The 27,720-nt window shown below is 37.4% G+C and overlaps 1 protein-coding gene across 1 annotated transcript; it reads left to right on the top strand.

Moving 5' to 3' along the window:
- The first annotated feature begins 4,576 nt into the window (after nt 1-4,576).
- LOC133790127 (uncharacterized) lies at nt 4,577-23,388 on the top strand. Its single transcript, XM_062227672.1, has 7 exons — nt 4,577-4,722; nt 4,904-4,997; nt 5,105-5,190; nt 18,597-18,709; nt 20,669-20,771; nt 22,125-22,186; nt 23,090-23,388. Exons 1-7 carry the CDS (start codon nt 4,656-4,658, stop codon nt 23,186-23,188), a joined length of 624 nt encoding a protein of 207 aa, XP_062083656.1. The 5' UTR covers nt 4,577-4,655; the 3' UTR covers nt 23,189-23,388.
- The last annotated feature ends 4,332 nt before the right edge of the window (nt 23,389-27,720 follow it).

Here is a 27,720-nt window from a genome sequence, read left to right on the forward strand (position 1 = left end):
TATTCATATATTCATTAAACATAAAAAATTACAATGTATTATTATTATTTTTTTGAAAGGATTACAATATAATATTATATTTTTTTTAAAATACAATACAAGGTAATTAATAAATAATAATTAGTGTACTTTAAAAAAATATCAAGAAAATAAAATGGTAGGTTTGTATATAAAACTAACCAACTAAGTACCATGGTTGGTCGGTTCTACAACCGACCTACCAAGTTATTTAGAAAATTAATATTGAAATATAGATCTAATTAATTTTTCTTAAGTTATTTTTTTCGAATTGTAAATAATATTATATACATTTTATTAAATACTTTTCATTTTTATTAAATATAAACATAATATATATATTAAACTTATTTTTATTCATATATTTATTAAACTTAAAAAAATTACAATGCATTATTTTTTTTTTTAAATATTGATAAGGTAATAATAAATAATTAATATACTTTAAAAATATATTATAAAATAGCATGGTAGGCCGGTTCTATGCATACCGAACTACCATGTTTATCTTTAAATCACATGGAAGGTCGGTTCTGTGTACACCGACCTAGCATGTCTTCGACAAGCATGGTAAGTCAGTTTGCGGGAAAACGACCTATCATGTATGCATTGTAGGTCGATTCCTTAAAAACTGACCCGCCATGCTTCTCTTTGACTAACATGATAGGTCAGTTTCCTGAGTACCGACTTATGAACACATGTTAAGTCGATTTTTGTAGAATCGACCTACCATGACCGATGCCTGATGTCCAGATTGTAGTAGTGACAACTGACTTTTATCATTGAGCGAAGGGTTTTTTGTAGTCTTTTCTAGATTGTTACTCTGTTAAAATAAAGAGAGGAAACTGACTTAAGCATCACAGAGTTTTCTTTCAGGTACCATTTGTAGGTTTTCTCCAAAGATTGATCACAGGAGGAGCTTATATCCCAAAAGTTGATTTAGTCAACCTGGAATTAAAGACATAGTAAAGGAAATACGAGGAAAGATTCATATCCACAATTTCCATTTTGGGAAATAGAAGTGTTCGAGAAAATCGATCTGAAGAGAAGCATAGATAAAATGGAAGAAAGTGATGAGGAAGGGAAGATGTATGAGAGAAGAAATGAAATAGAGAAGTGAAAGTGGAAGAAGAAAATACCATTTTTTGACCAATTAGAGGGCAAATACTCATTTGGTATCCTATATTTTATCGAAATACATATCTACTACCCTATGTTTTCAATAATGTTCTTATGGTACCCTGTAATTTGAAATCGTACATATTTGGTATCCTGTACTTACATTTTATCAATATGATCAAATTATCATCCATTATATGAGCTTCAAACTGAAATTTAATTATTTAATTACATATAATTGAAGGCAGTTTGGTCATATTGACAAATTTTTATTGTTTAAATTTGAGTTTAGGGTACCAAATATAAATAATTTTAAATTATAGGGTACCAGATAAGTATTATTAAAAATATAAGGTACCAAGTCTGTATTTCGATAAAAAATAGGGCATCAAATGGTTATATATCCCCAATTAAAATATGAAGCGAGGGCACTCTCCTAAAAATTTCTATCAAATGATCATTCTTGATTTGAGATGGTGAAAAATGTTATTTTTCTTTGATTTCTTAATTTGATCAAAGGGTCATTCTTGATCTTTATGTAGAACATATAATTGTAAGGCGCAAGAATTTTAGTGCCTAAGCTAATCAATAAATATTTTTATAGAAACTCTAAATATATGTGACACTATAATTAATTGCTTAACACAAACAAGTGTGAATGCAGCATCTTGTTTGTTGAGTTGATCCTACTGAAAATAATAATAGTAACAACTACAATAATTAATAATAATGATGAGAAAACTCAGCATAAGGAACAAAGAGAACATGTTATACGTGTGTGTCGCATTTATATGTATGAGTTAAACCTACCTGCCACATTAGAAAACCCTGCAAATATTTAAGAAGACTTAACAATGAAGTTTTATGTTTTTTAATTGTGCTAGGTAATCGGCCATAATATCTAATTAATAATTTTTCCATACTTTATATTATGTTGGTTAAATACTTATTTTATATCCTTTGTTTTATCGAAATACATACTTTATAGCCTATGTTTATAATAATGATCATTCAGTATTCTTTATTTGCAATTCGTACTATTTTAGTATTCTCTGATCGAATCTAGTCAATATTGAAATATGACGATTTCGCCTTCCTTTCAATTATTTATTTGGTCTTCTTTTGTTTTTGTTATTTTAAAATGATTTAAAAATAATTTCTGATTAATAAAACAAAATTTTTTTTTTTATAAATTAATAATGAAAAAGTAATTAGAAATAAATTTTTAAATAAAAAATATTATAAATTAATTTTAAAATAAAAAAATTGAATAAATCTATTTTAATAAATTAAATAACCATAAACATTTTTAATTTTAGTTAAAAGTTTTATTTAAAAAAAAACTAAAACAAATATTTTGAAATTAATTAAAGTAAACTAAGAACCTAATAATTTTTTTAAGTTGTGTAATTAAACTATTTTGTTTGAATTTAGTTTAATTTTGGCTTTTAAGTTTAATGTGTTGATTTTAATTTTTGAGTTTATGTTTAGGGGTAAGATTTAATTTTTTATTTGTGATTACTTTTAATTGTTTGTTTTATAAAAACATTTTTTTTTGTTTTGGTTTATTATTAATTCAAAAAATATTTTTAAAATAAGAAAAGTTAAATTTTTTTAAATAAATGATTAAAAAGAAAGGTAATTTGGTCATATTTAAAATTTGGGTTAACCACCAAATAATCATTAGTATAAAATAAAATATGTATTTCGATAAAATATAGGATATCAAATAAGTATTTACCCTATTATATTCAAAGTTTGTTTCAACAAAATTTAGACTACAATATCTTTATATATTTTTCAATCATCTAATTATCTAGTTCGATTAAATAAATCATTATTAGTCAAATAATGGGAGAGCTAAGGAGGCCAAAATATCTTTAAGCAGCACATGCATCCATTTAATTCAGCACTCTTATTTCTTGACCCCCAAAATATATTAAAAATAAAATAAAAAAATACAGAAAAAACAAAATATATATGACACCATGCTTGTATGATAATAGGCTTGCCGAAGGTGGAAACCTCAATAAATTCTATAACAACCATATTTAATTTTTTTTTATTAATAATCCTATTAATTAGAGTAAAAGGCGGTGAAAAAAAAATCTATCTAACCATTCAAATTAATGATAATAAATTTGGTCGTTGACTTACAAAGCCTATTCCATAGTGTTGATATTTAACCGTTTAGGTGTCAAACACCATATAAAGTGCTTCTCTACAAATAATTAGTAATATTATATATTAGTTATAAATTTAAATTGTGTAGATTCTGATATTCGATTGCACCAATAATAGTAAACTACTCTTATGTATTATTAGGCACTAATGGTACCGCTTAGTATTTCTCTGCTATTTATATACTTAAATATTAGTTCTATTAAAATATTAGTGAAAATGCGGCAAAAATATCAAATATTTTAATTTTCTTATGATTTATTATTTAATTTTTTTTTTCATTTTTATAGGAAAAATATCCAATGTCCAGTTTATTTGTTGCATTGGTACTCGCTGAAACTCAGTTTTATATTGTACACATGTACAATGTACAGTAACTCAACCCGTTATTGTCTTTTAAATAATACCCTGATTTTTAAAAATGCTGTTTTATTTATTTAAAATCTTTTTTAAAACAGTCATTATGAAACAAACTTACATCAGTAACTACCAACGGAATCACACGAAAGTGTACACTGAATATTTTTCCAACAAAAAAGAAAAGATTGGATCACATGAAAATTAAAAACGTTTGCTACTTTCGCCGCCTTTTTCCCTAAAATAAATAATAATCTTCAGTTGGTGCACAATTTTATCATAGTTAATTATAAATTGTCAAACAAAAATCAACTGAAGAATAAATTATTTTTCATAGTAGTTTTTGAATTATGTAAATTAAAAAAAAATTAATGAATTTATTATCCTTCTTCTAATGTGAACATCGATCTCTGTGTTCTTTCTACTGTTCTAACTTCTAAGTGATTTATAAAAATGATTTTCATATACTCTATAATAATAACTATATATCTATTTTAATTTTTCTTACAAAAATAACCTCTGATCCACCTTAAATGGCCTTTCTAACCCTGAACATATATATTATCATCTAAAATATATAAATATTCAATTGAGACTTCAGAAATCTAAAATAATAATGGTAATGACAGCTTTAGAAATTGAGACTTAAGAAACAAAAAATAGAACTTTATTATGCTCCTGAAAGTTGTTGAAATTAAGACAAGAAAAGGAATTAAATATTGTCAGATATATATATATATTGAAAAAAAGTGTCAAGAATAAAATTTTAAAAATAATAGATTTCAATTTTTTTTAATAAATAGAGTGGCAAATATCCTCCTCAAAAATCCAAATAAACAATAAAAGGAGTAGAGGGGTATCATTATGGTAGGTTTGTGGAGTTTTGTCTATCCTAATAACTGGACGCCTATAAATATATAGCATTTTATTATAATGATGTTTTGATAGACACAAGATAAAGCCTTCAGAGAATAGAAAAGATGGCCACTCGCATGAAAACTCTTGTTTCATTAGTTTCTTTATATCCTAAGCCAACAATTTCATCTGGTAAGTCTTATCTCGATCTCTCTTTCCTCGCCTACATTTATATAAATACATACATATATATATATATATGATAACAATGTAAAAATAACACAACACATTCATGTATTAAAACTTATATATATATATATATATTGAATAATTCATATTCTATACTAAATTGCTGACAAAATAAGTGGTCAAGGCATTGTGATTCTGCGAAGTGGTAGTAATTTCAACGGACAAAAGCTTCAAAAAATGCATTTCTTCTACAAAGGACTACAACATAATAAAAATAGGTGGTACTTCAACTTATTGATCAAATTTATTTATGAAATATATTATTAATTTAGTTAGCTGGATATACTAAATTTATTTGTTTATTTGTTTAATTTTGTGGTGGCAGAGCTCAAAATAAGATGATTGCCATAACGGCGAGGAGCTTCACACGTGAACCCGATCATAACTATAGATTTCCAGAATTTAATAATGGTTTGTGCATGTACACCTAATTATTGTCTATTATGTGAAGTTTATTGGTGTGTGGTTCCTATTATAATAATAATAATAATAATAATAATAATATCTTATATATATGATAATTATCTTTGTTTTCTTTATATTCAATATTGAAATGTTAGCTAGATCTTATGTTCATATTTGACATTTTATTTTGGTAGTCTTGAAAAAATGTCTTTGATTAAGCTCTCACTATTTTGGTAGATTAATTTTTCTTTTTTGTTATTATTTCCCTTCATCCGTGGCATGGCAATATATATATATCTATATATTTATACACTAGACAAACAATTTAGGATGGACGTTTGCTTAGTTTTATTTATAGAATTTATTAATAAATTTTATTAAATTTGTATCATTCTCATAAAAATTTCAAATAAATAAATCATATTATATATAAAAGAATGACAAACATATTAAATGAAAAATTAAACCAAAATATTATTTATATATAGGACAATTCTTCTATAGGGCTCTCAGTGTTTCTCGACCAGTGAACAGTTTTCGACGCGACTTTTTTTTATGACCGTGTATATTGTAGACATTTTAACATCCTGCAAATTTTTAGAAAATTCCGAATAGTTTACAGTACTGAAAACTATATTCAAACATGTTGCTTTCCACGCAAATAAAAAAAATTAGTCACGCGTGCAACAACATGTTTGAACCAAGTTTTCAGTACCGTAAACTATTCGGAATTTTCTGAAAATCTCGCTGATGCTCTAAATAGCTAGAATATACACGGTCATAAAAAAAAATCGCGCCGAAAACTGTTCAAAGGTCGAGAATACTGAGAGCCCCACCGTTAGAGCTTAAAGTGAAGCCCCTATAGGAGAATTCCCCTATATATATAGATTATGTGGTAGAGTTAGACATTACAGGCTATCCCACGTACGATGATGTAAATTTAGGGTTATCATATAATAAAACCCACCCTTTATTATATTTTGTATATGTGTTTGGTGCTAAGTTGGATGATTGACTCTCTTAATATTATTATTATTAATTTGGTTCGAATTAAAAAGATTATGGTGGACTTCTTCACGTAATACTGACTGTGTTAGGCTTGAGGTGGACGTTTCATCTCTATATTCTTTAATTAATAATTTACATGGCTCTTGATCCAATACATTCATTCATGCATACATGGATACTTAACCTCCTAATTATAAATAATTAATTAATTAAAAAACACTTAAATCCCATCGAGGAAATTTCTTTCTTTCACACTGTCTCCGATAATTATATCACTATTAATCACTCTTTTAGATCATCCAAAACCAGAGACGCCTATAAATAGGGTATTTAATTATAAAGATGTTTTAATAGACACAGGAGATACTACTTATTCATAGTCTTAATTACCCATCAAAGTATAGAAAAGATGGCCACCCAGATGAACAGCTTTGTTGCACTAGTGATCTCTTTCAATCCTAAGCCAGCAATATCATCTTGTAATTCTCATCTCTCTTTTCAAGCAACACTTCCAGGAAATGGCACTAATTTCTAGTGACAAAAGCTTCAAACAACGCATTTTTACAAGGGACCTCCTCTGCAACATAATAATATGAGGTGATCTAATTAATTCTAATTTATTTATTTATATAGATAAGTGTACGCCCTAAATATCCACGGGCTATTAGCGAGTTGAGAAAATGCATAATTATATCAGCCACATGGATGTCATGTCCCCGGAGCTGCTGTTACAAGGTCCTACCTCTTTAGCTTGAGGTAATCTAGGTCTTAATGGGATTACTAAGGAGTCGAGTCAGAAGTATGGACACCACGAGCTGAGACTACATCAAGCTCGAGATACGAGCTTGGGTTGGCACCTCTGACCCCTTATAAAGTCAATCACGCAATGTAAATGTGCATACATCAGACATCATGTGTCTGGTCCATCCCTGAATTCTCGGACAAGCAGCATAAACGTGCGTGTTCAGGCACCCATGACTGGGTTGGGCTGTGCGGCCCATTATCGCCCTTACCTATTGATTAGACCACACTTTGTTGTCAGGTTTTAGGAATTAATCATGAATGTCACAGAAGTGACATGATGGGTAAGAAGGTCACGGGATGACCTCCCTTGCCAACCCCCAGGTGCCCTCTCCCTATAAATATGGAGACCCTAGGAGTTGCAAAGGGTTGGATCCTATTTTGTAAAGAAATACCCTATAAAGAATATCATAAGGATAGCAATAATATTGGCTGGTGGACTAGAAGGATTTTAACCTTTGAACCACCTAAAAAAGTATCTATGTTATCATTTTACTTTGAGATCATTCATCTATTACGGTTCATTATTTAGCAATAATCCCACTCTTTATTCTATTAATTATATGTTGCCAAAGAACCGCGTCAACTGTTTGGTGCTTTCATTTAGAGGCTGTTAGATTGGTGCTATCGCAAATACCCAACCATGGTAGTCACTCGCTCAAGACATGGTAACGAGGCGGACCAACGTGATGGGCAGGAGGCCCATCATGCCGCCATTTCCGATGATCAGAACCCTGAGGTTCACCAGCGGCCGGGAAAGTAGCTAATAGGCCAAGATGACACTAGAAGTTCGGCTCCCCGGCCGCCCAATCTGAACCCAGATTTTTACACGGCGGTGGAAATGGAAAATGCTCAGTTGAGGAGTCAGCTGGTGAAAGCTAACCAGCAGATTCAAGAGGTTTTGGCCCGACTACCCCCTCTTACAACCGACGCTAACGTCGGAAAGAGGCAAGGATAGACTCATAAGTCCCGCTAGGGTAATCGGTCCAGGCCCAGTCGGTCGGTCAGAACCCCGACATCAAACTCTACTCCCACATCGCACCACCGGGAAACCACTTTTGAGGAACTTCCTAGGGCCGAGCAACAGTACATCCGGTCAGTTCAGACCTCAACTCCCAGCTCACTTCCGCCCTCGAGTGCGCCCAGGAGGGCTCGAGGGAGCTCGTGAAAGAGATCTAGGGAGGGCTCACAACGACAGCCCGCCCCGGCCAGCCGTCCTGTGCCCCACTCAGACCGTCGGGCGCAGGACGTAGAGGATGGTAGAGCGGAGCGGCCGCGACCTAACTTGATCCGCCCTGACGGGACTAGGATCGCATCTCCGGTCAGGCATCCTCCTTCACCAATAAGATACCCGTCTCCTCCTCGACCAGTCCGAGACATTCCGGCTCATGGGAGCAGCAGGAAAAATCCTCCTTCTGCCGGACCTTCCCATCGTAGCCGGGCGCCTAGAGAAGTCCCGGATCCCCGTCCTCAGCGGCGGGCCCCGAGCTTCTCAAATGGAAGCTATTGGATCTGAAGCCGTTGAAGTGACCTCTCCGGCGGAGACCTGCGCCAACGCTTGAGCTCGGCGCAGTCCTCAGGCCGCATCAAGGGGCGACCTCTGAGATCGCCTAAACACTCAGAGGGGAGACCCAGTTGGAAACGGCAGCCGCGCTCGCCAAAGGGAAGACCTGTCTAAAGTACGTGACAGTGAGAACGTCCCATATAACCTATCTCATGATAGGAGGGACAATAACCCGCCAAACGCGCACAAGGGATCCGGAGCTGTTGAACAGCCCCGGAACAAACAAGGAAGTCAGGACAAAACCCTTGAGCGTCTGGCTCAGATGGAGGAGTTGATGAGGAAGCTCCTATCAGAAAAAGGAAAAGATGAATATGATTCAGGGGACGAACTTGAGCTCTTCACCCCCAGCATAGCAGCAACGGCGTATCCACTTGGTTTCCGTATGCCTCACTTGTCCAAGTTCAACGGAGACGGGGACCCATCAGATAATCTGGGCATGTTCAATACCCTAATGGTGGCCCACAACATTGGTCCCGAGCTGAGATGTCTAATATTTCCTTCCACCTTGACTGGGCCGGCCAGACAATGGTTTAAACAGAGTAAGAAGCAATCAATCAGCTCATGGAAAACTTTCTCTGCTGACTTCAAGAGAGCATTCCGAGCTTCCCAGGCTGCCCGCTTCAAGGCCAATACCCTGACAAACGTAAGGCAGCAACCCGACGAGCCTTTGAGGGTTTACCTTAGCAGATTCGCGAATGTCGCTGCTCGGGGCCAGAGACGCAGATGACAGCTCTAAGCTCATGGCTTTGAGAACTGGGATCCTCGTCGGTGGAGGACTCTGGGAAGAGATACAAAGGAAGGGAGTCAGCACCGTAAATGAATTCCTAAATAGGGCCCAGGGATGGATCAACCTGGAGGAGGCGCGAGCCTCAGCCGCAGGAACCAGCCAGGCCCCTGAACAGCCCGCTGGAGTGGGAACGGAGGTCGTGACAGCGACCCAGACTGTTATACAGAATAACTAGTTTGTTGGAGGCAAGAGAAAGGGGAGTAGCGAGGGAAACCAGCACGGCTCAAAGGAGAACAAGTCTGTAGAAAAATTCAAGCCGTTCTACGCGACTTATACCGAGCTCACCATCTTTAGGGAGAACATCTTCCTAGAAAATTCTGCTCGACTTCCCTGGAAGAAGTTGGGACCGTTAAAGCACCAGAAGGGTAAGCGAGACCCTTCCAAGTTTTGTCGGTTCCACAACGACATTGCCCACAATACCGATGATTGTAGGCACTTGAAGGATGAGATCGAAACTCTCATTAGAGCCGGACCCTTGGCTCAGTATGCGCGGAATAGATTTCCCGGAGGCCATCCAGCTCTTGAAGTCCCCGTCAGTCAGCCCGGGTCTCGTGTAGATCAGGACGTCCCACCTCCCATGATAGGAGGAGAGGTTTCCACAATCTCTGGAGGTCCCCATCTGGCTGGCACCAGCAGAGGTGCCCAAAAGAGATACGTCAACGAGCTTATGGCTCATAATGGAGTGGAGTTCGTCCCTGAGCAGCATCTACCGAAGCAGCAGCGATTGGAGAGGCAACCAATCATATTTACTGAAGAAGATGCCAGCCACGTCCAGTTCCCTCATAACGACCCTCTGGTCGTAGCCGTGCAGCTCGCTAATCGGAGGGTTAGGAGAGTGCTGGTCGATAATGGGAGCTCGGTAAACCTACTGTTCCGGTCCTTGTTGGAAAATATGGGTTTGTCTGTCACCGACCTGAAAGCCACCTTGATGATGCTTTACGGATTCTCTGGAGAAGGATCAGCGGTAATAGGAACGATCGAGATGGTGATCACCTTGGGAGAGGGACCTCGGACAGTCTCGAAACTCCTTGAGTTTGTGGTCATCGATTGTCCTGCCGCGTACAATGCCATTTTGGGTCAACCTACATTAATAGCGTTTGAAGCCGTTACCTCCATCCGCCACCTCGCGCTAAAATTCCCCTCTTCCACGGGGATATGCACGGTCCATGGCGATCAACTTGCTGCCAGGGAATGCTACAACATTTCTATGAAGGGAAAATTAAAACCCGGGCAGTTAATGATGACCGTCCAAGGTGGAAATGAGGAATCTCAGGAACTCGTGCCTAATCCTGAGATTGAAAAACCTCAGAATGCCGAAGGAGAAAATATCATCTTAAGTGATGATATGGACCCCAGAATAGGCGAGGATAAATCTGAGCTCCAAGCTATCAAAGAGCTCGAGGAGGTAAATATCGATCCACAGAATCCCTCGCGGATGGTAAATCTATGTGGGGAGAGGAAGGCGGAGCTGATTAAGTTTCTGCAGGAGAACCTAGATGTGTTTGCATGGTCTCATGAGGACATGGTGGGGATCAGTCCGAGCGTCATCATGCACACCCTCCATTTGGATAAAAGCGTGCCTGCGAAATCCCAGAAACAGAGGCGCCTAGGAACAACCCGAGCTGAAGCCCTAGAAGAGGAAGTAGCCCGGTTGTTAAAATGCGGCTTTATCCGCAAAGCTAAGTTCCCGGTCTGGGTCGCCAATCCTGTGTTGGTCCCGAAGCCCAACGGGAAATGGCAGATCTGCATCGACTTCTCCAATCTAAACAAAGCTTGCCCCAAAGACTGTTTCCCCTTGCCAAGGATCGACCAATTGGTAGACTCCACGATGGGGCACGAGCTCATGTCCTTTATGAACGCATATTTGGGCTTTAATCAGATCGCCATGAATCTAGCGGACCAGGAGCACACTAGCTTCATGACCCCAACTAACGTTTATTGTTACAAGGTCATGCCATTCGGGCTGAAAAACACCAGGGCTACATACCAGAGGTTGGTCAACCGGATGTTTGCTAACCAGATCGGGAAGAACATGGAAGTGTACGTTGACGACATGCTGGTCAAGTGAAAAACTGTCGATAACCATGTTTCCAACCTAGAGGAATGCTTTAAGATATTGAGAGAATACGGCATGAGGCTTAACCTGCAGAAGTGCACTTTCGGGGTCGCATCTGGAAAATTCCTAGGTTTCATCGTCAATACCCGAGGAATCGAAGCAAACCTCGATAAGGTCAGGTCGTTGCTCGAGCTACCTTTACCTCGGTCGCGAAAGGACGTTCAAGGCCAGACAGGAAGGGTGGCGGCCCTTAATCGGTTTATCTCTAAATCTACCGACAGGTGTCTTCCATTCTACAACCTGCTCCGGGGAAATAAGAAGTTCGAGTGGACCGAGGAATGCAAGCGTGCCTTCCTCGACCTGAAAGCACATTTAGCTGAGCCGCCCGTATTGTCCAAACCAACGGCAGGAGAGCCTCTTTTCCTTTACCTAGCCGTCACAGAAGATGCAGCTAGTGTCGTATTAGTCCAAGAAGAAAACCGGTCTCAGAAGCCAGTCTATTACATCAGCAAGAGGCTTCTCGGAGCTGAGTCCCGGTATCCGCTAATGGAAAAGATGGCTTTCTGTCTCATTACGGCCTCCCAAAAGCTCAGGCCGTATTTCCAGTCCCACTCATACATGTCATAACCGATCAACCTTTAAGGCAGGTTTTGCAAAAACCTGAAGCATTGGGACGTCTATTAAGGTGGGCTATTGAGCTCAGTCAGTTCGATATTTTGTACACACCGCGAACTGCATTAAAAAGCCAGGCCCTGGCTAATTTTGTGGCAGAGTGCACAGGATTCCAAGAAGATCCTGTGGAAGATTCACCCTAGGCCTCCTTAGTCTAGGCCTCGTGGAGGGTCTTCATAGATGGCTCATCTAACGAGAACGACTCCGAGGCTGGAATCATTCTGATATCCCCAAAAGGACATAGATTCCACTCGGCGTTGAGATTCGGATTCAAGTCATCCAACAACGAGGTTGAATACGAAGCTTTATTGGCCAGGCTAAGGGTGGCCCAGGAGCTGAAGGCCAGTTCCGTTCAGTGTTACAGCGATTCCCAGTTCGTGGTAAACCAAGTGCTAGGTGAATACCAAGCACAGGGAACCAAGATGGCTGTTTATCTGGCCAAGGTAAAAGTCGAGCTGTCTACATTTGAGCAGGGCTCAATCGAGCAGATACCTCGGGAGCAGAATGCCAACACGGACGCACTCGCAAAGCTCACTACCTCTGGAGAGACGGAGACTCTCGGGTTGGTGCCGATAGAGTTCTTGGAGAAACCGAGTATAGAGGAAGTCGGGGCGGAGGTCGAGATGAGCGATGCCAGACCGACCTGGATGACCCCCATCCTCGAATATCTCACAGCAGGAAAGTTACCTGAGGAGAAAAATGACGCAAGGCGGGTACTTTACCAAGCTCCAAGATACACAGTGGTAGATGGGATATTATACCGCTGTGGACATTCCTTACCTCTCCTACGATGCGTCCTGCCAGGCGAAGCGAAGACCATTTTGCAGGAAGTGCACGAGGGTTTTTACGGAGATCACACTGGGGGGCAAAGCTTGGCCCTGAAGATCTTAAGGCAAGGATATTACTGGCCCACTCTGTCAAAGGACTCCATCTCCTACGTCAAAAAGTGTGACAAATGCCAGGGATTCGCCACCGTTTCCCGAGCTCCCCTAGTCGAGTTGAAGATGATCTCGTCCCTGTGGCCATTCGCGGTCTGGGGAATCGACTTGGTTGGCGCCCTTCCTACTGGAAAGGGAGGGGTCCATTATGCGGTGGTGGCCATCGACTACTTCACCAAGTGGGCAGAAGCAGAGCCCTTGGCAACGATCACTTCAAAAAGAGTCCTCGACTTTGTGGTCAAAAGCATTATCTGCCGATTTGGGCTGCCAAAGAAGATCGTATCAGATAATGGAACGCAGTTCAACAGCGACCTCTTCACCGAATTCTGTGAGAGGCACGGCATTGTAAAAAATTTCTCCTCCGTGGCCTATCCCCAGGCGAATGGGCAGGTCGAGGCCGTAAATAAGACGCTAAAGGCAAGCCTTAAGAAAAGACTGGACGAAGCCAAGGGAGTCTGGCCAGAACAGCTCCCCCAGGTACTGTGGGCATACCGGACCTCACATCGAATGCTGATGGGTCATACTCCTTTCTCCCTGACTTTTGGGAGTGAGGCGGTCCTTCCTGTCAAAGTAAACGTAGCTTCGCATAGAGTCCAGGAATTTGACCAGGACCACAATCACGAATTAATCTGCGTGTCCCTCAACTTGATTGATGAAAGATGAGAAGATTCACAGCTGCATCTCGCAAATTATCAACAAAAGATCACTCGGTATTTCAACTCAAAGGTGAGAAGACGTGCCTTTAACGTTGGCGACCTCGTCCTCAGAAGAGTCTTCTTAGCTAGTAAAGATCCCAAAGACGGAGTATTGGGACCGAACTGGGAAGGGCCTTACCAAATAACCGAGGTCACAAAAGAAGGAACCTACAAGTTAGCTCGGCTTAATGGAGAAGCAGTCCTACGAACTTGGAACGCCATCCATTTGAAGAAATATTATCAGTGATACCTTTGTAAGGCTTAGTCAGAGGCCATCTTTTGTTTATTAAGTAATGAGAATTAAACTTTTCTTCATTATTGTGTATGTTTGTGGGTGTAATGTCAAGTAACCACGAAAGACCCTTTCCTAATTACTTGGGGGGCATATGTCCTGGATATAACCAGATCATCCTAAAAACTTAGAAGTTAATTCAAATTGATTGATCGATGTTTTTCTTAAAAAGCACGAGATATCGATAAAGGATTAACGTGAACTAAGTTGTATCCTGGATATAACCAGGTCGTCCTAAAAACTTAGAAGTTAATTCAAATCGATTGATCGTGTACGAGATATCGATAAAGGATTAACGCGAACTAAGTTGTATCCTAGATATAACCAGGTCGTCCTAAAAAACTTAGAAGTTAATTCAAATTGATTGATCGATGTTTTTCTTAAAACGCATGAGATATCGATAAAGGATTAACACGAACTAAGTTTTCAAATTAGCGTCCTGGATGTAACCAGGTCCTAAAACTAAGAAGTTAATTCAAATTGGTTGATCGATGTTTTTCTTAAAAAGCACGAGATATCGATAAAGGATTAACGCGAACTAAGTTGTATCCTGGATATAACCAGGTCGTCCTAAAATCTTAGAAGTTAATTCAAATCGATGGATCGATGTTTTTCTTAAAAAGCACGAGATATCGATAAAGGATTAACACGAACTAAGTTTTCAAATTAACGTCTTGGATGTAACCAGGTCTTAAAATTAGAAGTTAATTCAAATTGATTGATCGATGTTTTTCTTAAAAAGCACGAGATATTAATAAAGGATTAACGCGAACTAAGTTTTCAAATTAACGTCCTGGATATAATCAGGTCCTAAAACTTAGAAGTTAATTCAAATTGATTGATCGATGTTTTTTCTTAAAAAGCACGAGATATTAATAAAAGATTAACGCGAACTAAGTTTTCAAATTAATGTACTAGATACAACCAGGACTTAACTCTTAGAAGTTGGTTAAAGTTGGTTAACAGATGTTTTTCTTAGAAAAGTATAGGATGTCAATCACAACACCAACAATAACTAAGATTATTACCAAATGCATAGAAGAGAAATGAGATAGAGGCAAAAAGATGTAAATCAATTTAAAATAAAGTTGAAGAAATCAATTGTCTCAAGGTTAAAAAACCTCATCACATAAAGTTACAAAAAATCAATAAACGATAAAGGAGGAAGAGAAAATTCCTAGGCCCCGCCAGGTCGTTCTGTTGAAGTCACCACCTCGCCGTCTTGCTCGGTTGCAGCCAGGGTTTCCCCGGTCTCGGAGGGCGCCTCTTGTTGGAGGCGAGCTTTGAACTTCCCCAGGAAGGACTCCCATGCTTCCGTCCCCAAGAAGGAAAAGTCACCATCCGGGTTGAAGGTCCAGCAATGGTACATCATGTTCTCCAGGGAGGTGGTGGAGGTCACCTTCTCCACCGCAAGGGCAGCCTTAGCTTCTTCAAGTTCCACCCTCACGGCATCCAGGGAAACCTTGGTGGACTCGGCCTCCAGCAGCTTATGTCGAGATGCGTCCAGCTCAACCTGCATGGTCGCCAGGGCGTCTTTGGCATCCTGTTCCTGTTTCTGGGCAGTCGCAAGGGCAGCCAGGGGAGTCTGGTGCTCGCTCCTCATCTCCTCAAGTCTGGCCCTAGATCGGGAGATGCTCCGGCGAAGAGCCAAAGCCGCCTGCGAGAAAGAAAAAATGTGTAAGGCAGATGCCTTAGAAATAAAGGAAATGAAAACAAATGAATGGTAGAGCTTACTTACCGTGAGGGTCCTCCCCAATGAAGACTCCATCACGTTCTCAGGGCTCCTCGTCTCGATCTCCCGTAGGTCCCTCGGGGCGGCGTTGTAATAGTGGTCCACGGTGTAGCTCGCGGTCTCGTAGACCGTCCCCCGAAAGACATCGGGGATTTTCTCCAAGGCCCAGGGATTGACCGGGACGCGCACCTCGGGGGTCGTAGTTGGCAAGGTCCCGGCGGCCGCCTCCTTTTCCCAAGCAGAGACGGTAGGTCGCGATGGAGGTGGAGCCATCTTCTCTACGACAGTAGGGGGTGGAGGCACCTTTTCAGTGGCAGGAGGGCCTGGGTTTTTCCCCTTAACCGGGGACTTAGAGGATGTCCCAACAGCCTTCTTCATCAACTGGAGCCTCTTCACCAAAGGCCCGAAGGGAGGATTTCCCCCTTGGAAATGGCCCGCAAGTTGTCATCCCCGGCCTGCGACATCTCTGTTGAAACAAAGACAAACAATTAATATACAGGTAAAAATATTTGTGCAATAAAAAAGAAAAAGAAAACAGAGCTCAAGTATGTATTGAAAGGGGTCCTACCCTTCGAGTTAGAGGAGGAATCTATGGTCACGACCTCCGGCCCCGGAGCTTCAGCAGGGGAGTCTAAGATAACGACTTCGCGAGCTAGAAGAGGCTCTGGGTCCGGATCTGCCTCGGGACTGGACTCTTCTATGTACTGCCTAAGACCTGGAGCTACTACACCCTCCAGGAGGGAGGGCCCGACCTAAGATTGGTCGCATACTCCTCAAAGAAGGTAGACCTAAAGGCTAGGGTGTTGTCTACTACTACCGTTCCCCTAGGGCGACCCATTTCATTACATAGCACGAGCTGGTAACCACACTGGAGTAAAGTTATGTTGCGGTCTGGGTCTGTTCGGTGGCAGTGAACAATTTGGCCGGGATTAAACCTAGCAAGCCTTAAGTCTGCAGTGGCCCTATCTAAATCCCTAAATAAATAAGGATTTCCTTGGCCGGAGGGGCCGGCTGCTGCCCCGGACTGGGCCCTCTCAACATTTACTTCCTGGGCGACTTCCGGAGCCCATTTCCGCCGCACGAGGGGCACCTCATACTCCTTGTCCTCATCCTCGCCCACGGCCTCCTCCTCGGGGATGGGCGCCATCTCGCGAGCAGCGGGGATGGTTCGTGGTTTCCTCAAGGCCAAAGTCTGGCCTGGGGAGATTAACTTGCACGCCAGCATCGTCTCATCGGACAGAAGCTGGCGATAATCCTTTTCACTTGGGGGGAGCCCCGCCAAGGTCTCATATTGACCCCCAAGGGTCACTGACTTGGACGTCCTCGCGAAAATGGCTGCATGATAGTTTCTAATTCAGGAACGAATGAAAGAAGCTAATCAGCAATCAACTTATGAGCTAAGAGTAGAAGGTACTTATGAGGACGGTTGATGTAATGGTGTTCGCAGTTGCGGAACCCCGTTGACATAAAGAACTAGTCCTTAAAGTCGTTGGGGTGGCTGAGCAGCTCGATGACCGCAGCCGAATTTGGAAAATGAGTCAGGTAGTAGAACTCGTCGCCTCGCCCCCGCTGCTCCGGGCTGGCTTTGAGGCAGAAGAAGTAGAGGATGTCCGCCAGTGTGGGGACCTCCCATTCCTGCTTCAGGAATAGATACTTCAACCCTGCTAACAGATGATGTGAGTTAGGGGGGAGTTGGAAGGGAGCTAGCTTCACATAATTTAGGAAATCCGCGAAGTACTGGTCCAATGGAAGGAAGGCCCCAGCCTATGCTCGTCGCTCCAGGCGGCGTATTCCTCATCGAGTGGCATGCAGCTCCGATCACCTTCAAGTCCTCCACATTTAGTGACGGTTGGTCCATTTGTATACAAATTATATAATTATATATGTATATGAAGTTATATATATAATACTAATAATTATAATAATAATAAAATCTTTATTTATGTCTTTATTAATATAAATAATTATAATTTTTGTTTTCTTATATACTATGCATAAGAAAGATCTTTCTTGTCTTTATTTATTGGAGTGTTATATCTTATGTTCATATTTGGCATTTTATTTTGGAAGTCTTGATCTGATTTTAAGCTCTCTCATATACTTACATAATTACTAAATAATATATTAATTGTGCATGCATTTTTGTTTAATATTCGTAACTATATATTAAGAACAGAGATATTCACTTAACAAATAAATAAATATATATGTGGTGAGGGAGAGTAAAGGAATAAGGGTTTATTATTTCTCAACTTCCACACCATATATATGTATCTACCACCATATATGTGGTTGTGATTGTTTTTATCATTACCTATTAGTATTTTACTATTTTCGGTACGTAGATAAGTTGCAAGTTTATATTTTTTTACATGACATTGTATAATTTTCGGTACATAAGATTCAAACAACTTGTTGCACGCGTGTTTGTTTCATTATTTATACGCCCTGCAACATGCTTTGTGAATCATGATTTCGGATTCCTAAGCTATTCAAAATATTCGGATAATTTATAAGAGGTTCCCTCTAACTATGTTTACACCATTGTGTAAAAAAAAAAATTATAACTTATTCACTGGAAACACTAAATACATCTATAGGTGACTATTCAATAATTTTCCATATATATTGATATTTGGTGTACCACACGATTATTATTAGTAATAAGATAATCCACGCGCAGCCTTCAAATGCAGCATGTATAATATTGGACGATATAATTAAACTATTTTATTTCCCTCCTTGAGTTGGTTCTTTTGTTAGTATATTTCTATGTCATGTTATAAATATATTTATATAATTATATATAAATTGACATACCACGAAATACTATTAATTATTAGTTAATTGAATTAATTTTTTCACAGGGAACATTCATCACTTGTCTGAGGATTTTATTAAGCTTCGCAGCGATAAAACTTTATTTTTCCAAATAATAGATGAAAGTCATGGCAGTCAAAGGCCAACCAGCAATCAGAAGGTAGCTATAACTCATTACTCCTTTCTTTCATGATCTATCTTATATAAATATATATTAGTAAAAAGAGTTTTTTTTTACGACGATGTTCATTATAGTTATTGAGGGAAGAAAATCAGAATTTAAGGTGAAGATCAAAGCTAAACAAATATCAGTTCTAAACTTAATATATTATCAGAAATTTTAAGTTCAGATTGAACAAGTAGTTTATCAATGTTAAGTCCAAAAACATATGTTAAACAATTATGAGTAATAAGGAAGAAGAACACCAAAACTTATCCTGGTTCGGCTAACCAAAATAGTTAGCCTACATTCAGCTTTCCGCAAGGGTTTTATTGATCTTTGACAATGTTTCACCAAGATTACAAAAGCTCATAATTGGTCGGAATACACCAATCTTATATGTACAAGAAAACTAGTAGATCACCAAGCTAATCACTCTCAAAACACTCTGATTTTTCACTCAAGAATGAACCTCTCACAGTACAAAGATTTCCTCACACACTCATACAAAGATTCACTCAACTCTCCTACGAATCTTCTGAGCCGAAACCTTCTGTAACAATACTTCTTGGCAAACCTCTTCAATCTGAAATCAGAGCCCTCTTCTTAGTTTTATCTCTTGTGTTAATCCTGAAACTTGAGCCTCACATATATATATTGGTCTTCTAGAACTTGGATAGCTTAGCTAAGTTCTTTAAATCCAAGAAACAAACTTAACTGATGTTTAACAGAAAAAAATAACAGATAATTAGTTATATCATGATTACAATATTTACCATATTTATAGTAAACCTTTTGTAATTTTTTTAGAAAAATCTGATTATTTATTTGGTTGAAAACACGATTTTAAATTTTCTTAGGGTGTATAATTTAGCAATATCCAAATTTTTATTTAAAGTTTATTTTGGCATGATAAATTATTTAGATTTTTCAAAAAATTTATAGAAAGTTTGTTATAACCATAATAAACATCGTCATAAAAAAATAGAATCTTAACTTATCAACGTTCCGAAAATAAAGTCGTGTCATACCAATACAGTAAAATGAAATCTAATTACCACGTAATTCTATATATATAGTACAATTTTTGTATAGGGGCTTCACTTTAAGCCCTACCGGTATCACTCTCAGTGTTCTCGACCTTTGATCAATTTTCAGTGCAATCTTTTTTATCACCGTGTATATTGTAGTTATTTAGAGCATCAGCACGATTTTCATAAAATTCGGAATAGTTTACAGTACCGAAAACTAGATTTAAACATTTTGTTGCACGCGTGACTAATTTTTTTTATGCATGTGTGGAAAACAACATGTTTGATCCTAGTTTTCAGTATTGTAAACTATTTGAAATTTTCTGAAAATTTACAGAATGCTCTAAATAACTACAATATACATAGTCATAAAAAAAATCGCGCCGAAAACTGTTCATGGGTCGAGAACACCGAAAAGCCCCACCGGTAAATGTTAAAGTGAAGCCTAGTTTCCTTTTAGTAGGGTTTATACTTTTTTGGACCCTGTGTTTTGTCTCATTACCTGTTTGGACCTTGTGTTTTGACAAATTATTTTTTGGACCCTATGTGTTTATAAAATGATTAAAATAGAACCCTAAACTCAATTTTGATGAAGAGAAAAATTAAATATAACAACACAGTTTTTAAGCAGAATGATTTTATTTTTGTTCTGAATTATTAGTTTGGTAAATTATTTGTGATTTTAGTTGGAAAAATATTGACCAAAATCGGGTTTAGGGTTCTATTTTAACCATTTTACAAAACACAGAGTCCAAAAAGTAATTTGTCAAAATACAGAGTCCAAACAGGTAATGAGAAAAAACACAGAGTCCAAAAAAAATATAAACCCCTTTTAGTATTATATATAGGCATGAGCTTTGTGATAAATTAAATATATGCACAATATCTAACGTGTTGAAATAAAATTGAGATTTTGTGTGGAGTGCAGGTGGTTGTAATCTGTACAATCTATAACGAGAGGCGTGAGGTGAAAGGAATAGAGGATGAGAAAATTACACTTGTTATGGGCGACAATAATCAACTTGGTGAAGGTACCAAACAAAACTTAATTAAATTAATATTTGGCTTCATAATTTGATCAGTGTGTTAATTATTGAAATTTTATATATATAGGAAGGGACTTCAGTTATTATGATGATCAATAAAACTGTTTATGTATTCTCTATTAACCACTGAAATATTAGGAAAGTAACAGTCATAAGTAGGACTAAAAAATTACCTGAAATTAATTACATAATATATATGTATTAAGGGTGGCCATCTATTTGATAAATTTACTATGGTAGATCTAGATTTATTATTATTGTTTAAACAATAAGAACTCATGAATAATTAACTTATTATTGCCTACAATTATTTTTAAATAAACAATATTCTTGGTTGTTGTTGACTTTGTTTCAATTTTTCTGGAGTCATTGGATTAATATAATATTCAATTTGGTCTCATATCATACGCAAATTTCATTTGATTTTTTATTTTAAAATTAGGTGCATGACTCTACATGTGTAGCTATAGCTAGTGCAAAATTGGTCAAATGAACTACACATTCAGAATAGCTCCTTGAAATATATACATAGCATAATTTTTTTATAGAGGCTTCAATTTAAGCCCTATTAATGAGGCTCTCAGTGTTCTTGATCTGTGAATAATTTTCGGCGCGATTTTTTTATGACTGTGTATATTGTAGCTATTTAGAGCATCCTGCAAATTTTCAGAAGAGACTTCACATTAAGCCCTACTGATGGGGCTCTCAATGTTCTTGACCTGTGAATAATTTTTTGCGTGATTTTTTTATGACCGTGTATATTGTAGCTATTTAGAGCATTCTGCAAATTTTCAGAAAATTACGAATAGTTTACAGTACTGAAAACTAAGTTCAAACATGTTGTTGCACGCGTGACTAATTTTTTTTATGCGCGTGGAAAGCAACATGTTTGAACATTTTTTTCGGTACTGTAAACTATTCGGAATTTTTTGAAAATTTGCAGGATGCTCTAAATAGCTACAATATACACGGTCATAAAAAAATCGCGCCGAAAACTGTTCACGGGTTGAGAAACACTGAGAGTCTCACCAGTAAAGCTTAAAGTGAAGTCCCTATAGAAAAATTGTCCTATATATACATATATATATATATATGTATAAGTATACAGTCTCCCTTTGAAATGAATTAACCATTTTTATAAAAACCAGATTGCATTTCTATGTAATTTAATTATTATAATACAAATACTTAGATACCCTCGAAAATTGGATGATTTTCAATGCATAATCCAACACTACATATTCATATGCACAACGTTATTATATGATTACATTTGTTTTTCTTATTTTTCTATGCTGTAAATGTTTCTTATAGCAAAGTAAACATTTGCACATGCAGGGTTTGACTGTGCCATTCGAAATATGGGAGAAAATGAACGAGCCATATTTGTCATTCATAAGGTTAGTAATTCTGTTTTAAATAATTTTGTCCCTTCCCTTAAAATATATTTTTCTGTTTTTAGTTTCTTTTTAGAAAAAAAAACTTTCTGCTAAAAATATATTTGCAAGTCATTTAATATATATTTATATAAGTTAAATTAAGTAATAAAAAAATAATATATTTTCTTTTTAAATATAAATGATAAATTAGATTTTTTTTTATATTTTGATTTATATATTATATATGGTGATTCTAGTTTTAAAATTAAATATTTTTTCCTTATTTTACTTTAGAAAAAATATTTAATATAATAAAATATTCCAAAATTCTAAATTAAAACCATGAATTTAAAATTTTTATTTAATTAAATTTTAATTATTTGATTAAAAAAGAATAAAACCATCAAAATGTATATATATAAATATATTATTTAATTATTGACTAGAGCAATTAAAATAATTTTTAATTATAAAAAAAGTAAACGACAAATAAAGAAGTATGTATATTTATGTCTTATATCAATATTACATATATGTTTGGATAAAAAAATACATTAAATGACAAAAAAAATTATTAACAAAAGAAAAAAAAAAATTTAAGCACAAAACTATTTTTCAGGTATATTTTTGAAAATATAATTGATAGATTAATTTAAATACTTCAAAATAAAATTTTAAAATATGTGATGAGAAATTAATACGACTCATTTATTATTATTATTTTTTATTTTCAATTTATTTATTTAAATGACTATTATTATTTTTATTTACCTTATATTTAGATGACTTTAAAAGGGACGGTATTAGACAATAATAAAAAAAAACGCTAAATCAAATAGAAACCAACAATTTATGTTAAACTCACATTTATAATATATAAAAATATATATGTTTAATCGAGCTATGTATTGGTGTGTTGTTCAGAATCTTTGGCCAACTGGGTCAAGGAAGCCGAAGACCGGTTATTGCAGTAAGCAGAAGTACATAGTTTGTGATGTAACATTAGTTAAAATTTTGGGGTAAATATTTCAAAATGTTGCCAAATAAAGTGGTAATGCTTTCATGTACTGTCATTTATTTAAGAACTACTTTTCTTTTTCTTTTTTCTTTTTCCTTGGGGGAAGTATTTTAGAGTGATGAATAAGTATTATTAGTAAGTGTTGTCTCAATAATAAGTTGTACAAGTACAATCCTTCTTTTTAAAATAAATAATAAGTTGTAGAGCTTTTTGTGTAATGTAAAATTTGACATTGTTGTCCAATAAAAAACAAATTCATGTATAAGTATGTTGCAAATGCAGTTTGGAACTTGGATTTATGAAGGAAAGAAATCAAAATACTTTCATATATATGCAGTAATAGTTTATATTTGTACAGTAAATTTTTATGTTTGTACGATGTAACACAAAATCTACCAAGTGAGGTTCATCTTCCCATGAGATTTGCCAGAAACTGTGGAGTCAAGCCTTTCTTAACATTCTTTTAAGAAGATAAGCTTGAGTGATTTGCCTTTTCTGGCAGCTAGCTGTGGTGGTAGAGATGCACACAGGGTTGCCCTTTCCCTCAGTAAATTAATTGAATAATCACAAAAAAAAATGATAAAAATATTAATGGAACAATCACTACAATGATTTGAACTTTATTTACAAAAATAATGTGTAAACTTTTATTTACACATATACCAAAATTTTTATACAGAAAATAAGTTAGACCTTTATTTTTTTCTCTTTCTTCCTCTCTCTCACGATAGCCATGATGATACCCAATCATCACCTACCATTGCTCCGACCATCACGTGTTGGCCACCCAAGAGGAGTATATATATTCTAGGAGCTCGACTTGTGAAATTTCACCGGCAAATGATGTTGAAGCAAACCACATTGGCCGGTCAAAGTCACCAAAGACGTGACTTTGACTGCATATTCTGACCAACTCGGGTTACTCCAAGGTCAAGGGATATTACCAATGCAACTAAATTCTTGAAAACAAACAAAACCCAACCACTCTTTGTCCCTACATCGCTGCCATTCTTTGGTGAGTTTGTGGGTACCCACCACTTTCTAAGCAATTTTCGGCATAACCAATAGTCGTTTAAACTTAAGAGTAGTACTAACACGACCTGATCTTTGAGGAGGTCATTTTGATACATGGCAAACATAGGTTTTTTCAGCGTTGCCAAAGAAGATGTCCATAATTTTATGCTTCAAAAGTAACTTTTTAGTACCCTTTATATTTAGTTAACTAAAAATAACTAAAATTTAAACTTACACACAATTCAATACCAGCTAGCTTCATAAGTTACCAAAAAGTATTTTGTTATTATTTTATATTTAAAAGTTGCACTACAACATTGAAGAGTTTATATTACATTAAAAAATGACATTTTTCAGAAAGTGCTATTGTTGAAAAATTGGGCCAATATCTTAAAAGTAAATCCATGGCTCTTCAATATTGGGCTGACGTTAATCATAATCCTTTCACTTCAGGGTAAGAAAGTAAATAAGACAAAAAAAAAAAAAAGACTCCTCTCTCTAAACTAAAGATCGTAAATCTTCTCCACCTGGTCTCCTCCATACTGATATTGATTTCGCCACCAACCTAATCACCGAAAAAATTTATATATTGTTTACTCTTCTGGTCGTTTTCTTGCTCTCAAATCTATCTCCTTCGTCATCTAGGTTTGTTTCCTTATTATTGTTACAAATGTGGATCGATCATGAATTTATGTTTATTTTTGGATGCTGTAACGACCCCAAATTTCCTAATAAGGTTTAGGACCTTGATTAGGAGGCTGGGAGGGTCATAATTGATTACTTGTGCTATTATATGATTATATGCATGTTTATGTGGATCATATTATTATATGATGATGAATGCATGCATGCATATGGGTATATATTTTGTTATGGGGGCATTTTGGTAATTTGGCCCGTTGAGAGCGTAATTGTATAATTGTATGCATATTGGTAGCTATTGTTGAGGCTACATTATAATGTGGATTTGTTCGAGCTTTTGGACATGAGACGATCGTTGAGTATTAGTTAGCGGTTTGGTCATAACAGGGTTAAGTTCGGGGCTCGGGGTCAGTCTCGGGGTAATTTGGTGATTAGAATGTTGCTGGGAGTTAAGGGGTAACGAGATATGAATTAATGGTATTCGAGAATATTGAGAATAACAGGAATTGGAGGGTGTTAATTATTGTAACGCTCTGGATAGCCAAGACCGTTACACTGTGTGTTTATAAAGTGCCAAACTCGCTAATCAAGTCATTTAGTTAAAATCATGTTACTGAAACTATAAAGGAACTAGGGTTTAAAATGTTTTGGTCTCAAAAGCCGCATTTTCATTAAGAAACATTGTTTGTTTACACGGAATTCCAAAAATACAAGTTTAGAGATCGTTTACAAAAGTTATAAGATTCAGATACAATAACCAGTCATACTAAGGCAAAACAAGCAGTTAGGTGATCCTTGTCCTGATCCACTCCTCGACCATGGTGATCGAACAGCTGGCTATGTACATTCCACCTCGGAGCTCTCCGTCTCAGGCTTGGTCTAGCTTGCCTTTGCCTTTACCTGCACACGTAGCACCCGTGAGCCAAGGCCCAACAAGAAAACACAACAACGGAGCATAAGCAATAAACAGACAAACCCACATCTCACATTGTATCACAAGTTCTCGAACATATAATCATTCAGCATGACCAAGTATTCAACATACTAAGCATATCAATTCATATATCACTGCGCAAATGATAACCAGGGCTAGTGCTCTCAGGCTGCTCCCTCCGTTATCCCACTGACTCCGGCCCGCTTACGCCGAGCTCAGTGAATATTCTCGGCTACCAGTGGCCAAGCCGCGCCCTGTGCGCAAATACTATGTGCGACACTCTTAGGCTGCTTTCACGTGTCCCATGGCGTAATACCATCATTGACACGATACAATTCTCGGGAGCACTTAGTCCCATCACAAACATACAATCGGGTGCAGTTTTCTTACCTTTCAATTCACTAGCGTTGATCCCTCGACTCCTTGAGCACGATCCCCCTCGAGCCCTAGTGCTTACCTAAACACAATCATGGGCCAAAGTTATCATCAACCCTCAAGTCCAAAACCCAGCCCCGGGGCCAATCCCGAGCCTCCGGGAAGTCCTAGTTCCACCAAACATGGTGGTGGAATCAAACCCCAAACCCTTGGTCAAAAACCCTTGCAAATAACCCTAAAATCCCTTTATGAAAATAGGGTAGCGCTACAACGCTCATGGGAGGGCGCTACAGCGCTACAAACAGAGGCCAAAATCCCTTCAGCATCATGGCCTAGCGCTACAGCGCCCAAAGGCTAGCGCTGTAGCGCTAGTCACAGACAGACCAACTTAAGTTTTTCTCTTCTGCGATTTTCTCGAACCAACTCCAACCAAAACTCCCCCAAATCTTTCCCAAACTTAAAAACAACCTTATAACCATGCTCCACTCATCCCAAGCACCCCAAATACCTAGAACTCACGCACATGCATCCCCAAACTCAAAATTCACCATAGCCACTCCTAAGCTCTAAAACTCAGTAAAAACCAGCTGAACAACAAAGTTAGAGTTAAGGGTTTATACCTTTGGTGGAATTTCGACCACAAGTTACCTCAAGACCTCGTTGGCTTGCTCCTCCTCAGCCTTAGACCTGAATTCCCCAAAGTTCCATCCAATTCAACTTAAGCACCATAGCTCAAAAACCAGAAACAGAAACTGAAGAACTCTAAAGTCTTACCTCAAGTGTTGATGAACCCTTGCTAAACCTCTGCCAATTCCACACACTTAGCCTAGAATCCTTGATTCTTAGTTTATCCCACCTCTCCTCTGAGCTCTACTCCAGAAATCCTCAAGAAACAGGTGAAGGAAATATAAACCGACTAAGTGAACTCTCTCTGTTTTCCTTCCTTTCTTTTCCTTTCCTTTTCCTTCTTTTTCAGACTTCTGTAATATTCTACAAATCCCACTAACATAAAACCTCAGTAATACCCATCTAAAAAGCCAGATGACCTTAATGCCCTCCCTATTAAATCTAAACCCTTTAATCCACTTAAGGACATTTTAGTCATTTTACCCAATTCCCGCTAACTCCTCGAGTGTCTCTAATATTTCCTGCTTAATTCCCGATACCTAATTAACCACCAATAGTATTCCTTAATGTCAAAATAGACTCCAGTATATTCGCTAAATTCCCATTTATACCCCTAAGCTCACCCCGAGCCGGGTATAAATCCCCGCCATGACTTTCCGCTACTTTGCTCACTAGGATCGTCTCGAGTCACAGATCACAGATATATCCACATAATAATGTGGTCTCGACAATTATCAGATATATCAAAGCAGTTATGCCCATAATGGCCAAAATTACGATTATGCCCTTCTAACCTAATCAGGGCCTACATGCATACTAATACACATAGTCATGCATCTCAAATATTCAAATAATCATATAACATGCTTTAAATCATAATCATGCATCTTAATCATTAAAACCACACATAATCCCCATTATGCCCTCCAATCACACTATTTTAGG

Source organism: Humulus lupulus, chromosome 7 (assembly GCF_963169125.1).
Source record: "Humulus lupulus chromosome 7, drHumLupu1.1, whole genome shotgun sequence".
Classification (NCBI taxonomy): domain Eukaryota; kingdom Viridiplantae; phylum Streptophyta; class Magnoliopsida; order Rosales; family Cannabaceae; genus Humulus; species Humulus lupulus.

What these genes read in the sequence shown, in the direction of transcription:
- LOC133790127 (XM_062227672.1), top strand. Translation starts at nt 4,656, where the DNA reads ATGGCCACTCGCATGAAAACTCTTGTTTCATTAGTTTCTTTATATCCT. An exon ending in ATTTCCAGAATTTAATAATG is followed by an intron (nt 5,191 to 18,596) that starts GTTTGTGCATGT and finishes ATTTTTTCACAG; the next exon opens with GGAACATTCATCACTTGTCT. An exon ending in CCATATTTGTCATTCATAAG is followed by an intron (nt 22,187 to 23,089) that starts GTTAGTAATTCT and finishes TGTGTTGTTCAG; the next exon opens with AATCTTTGGCCAACTGGGTC.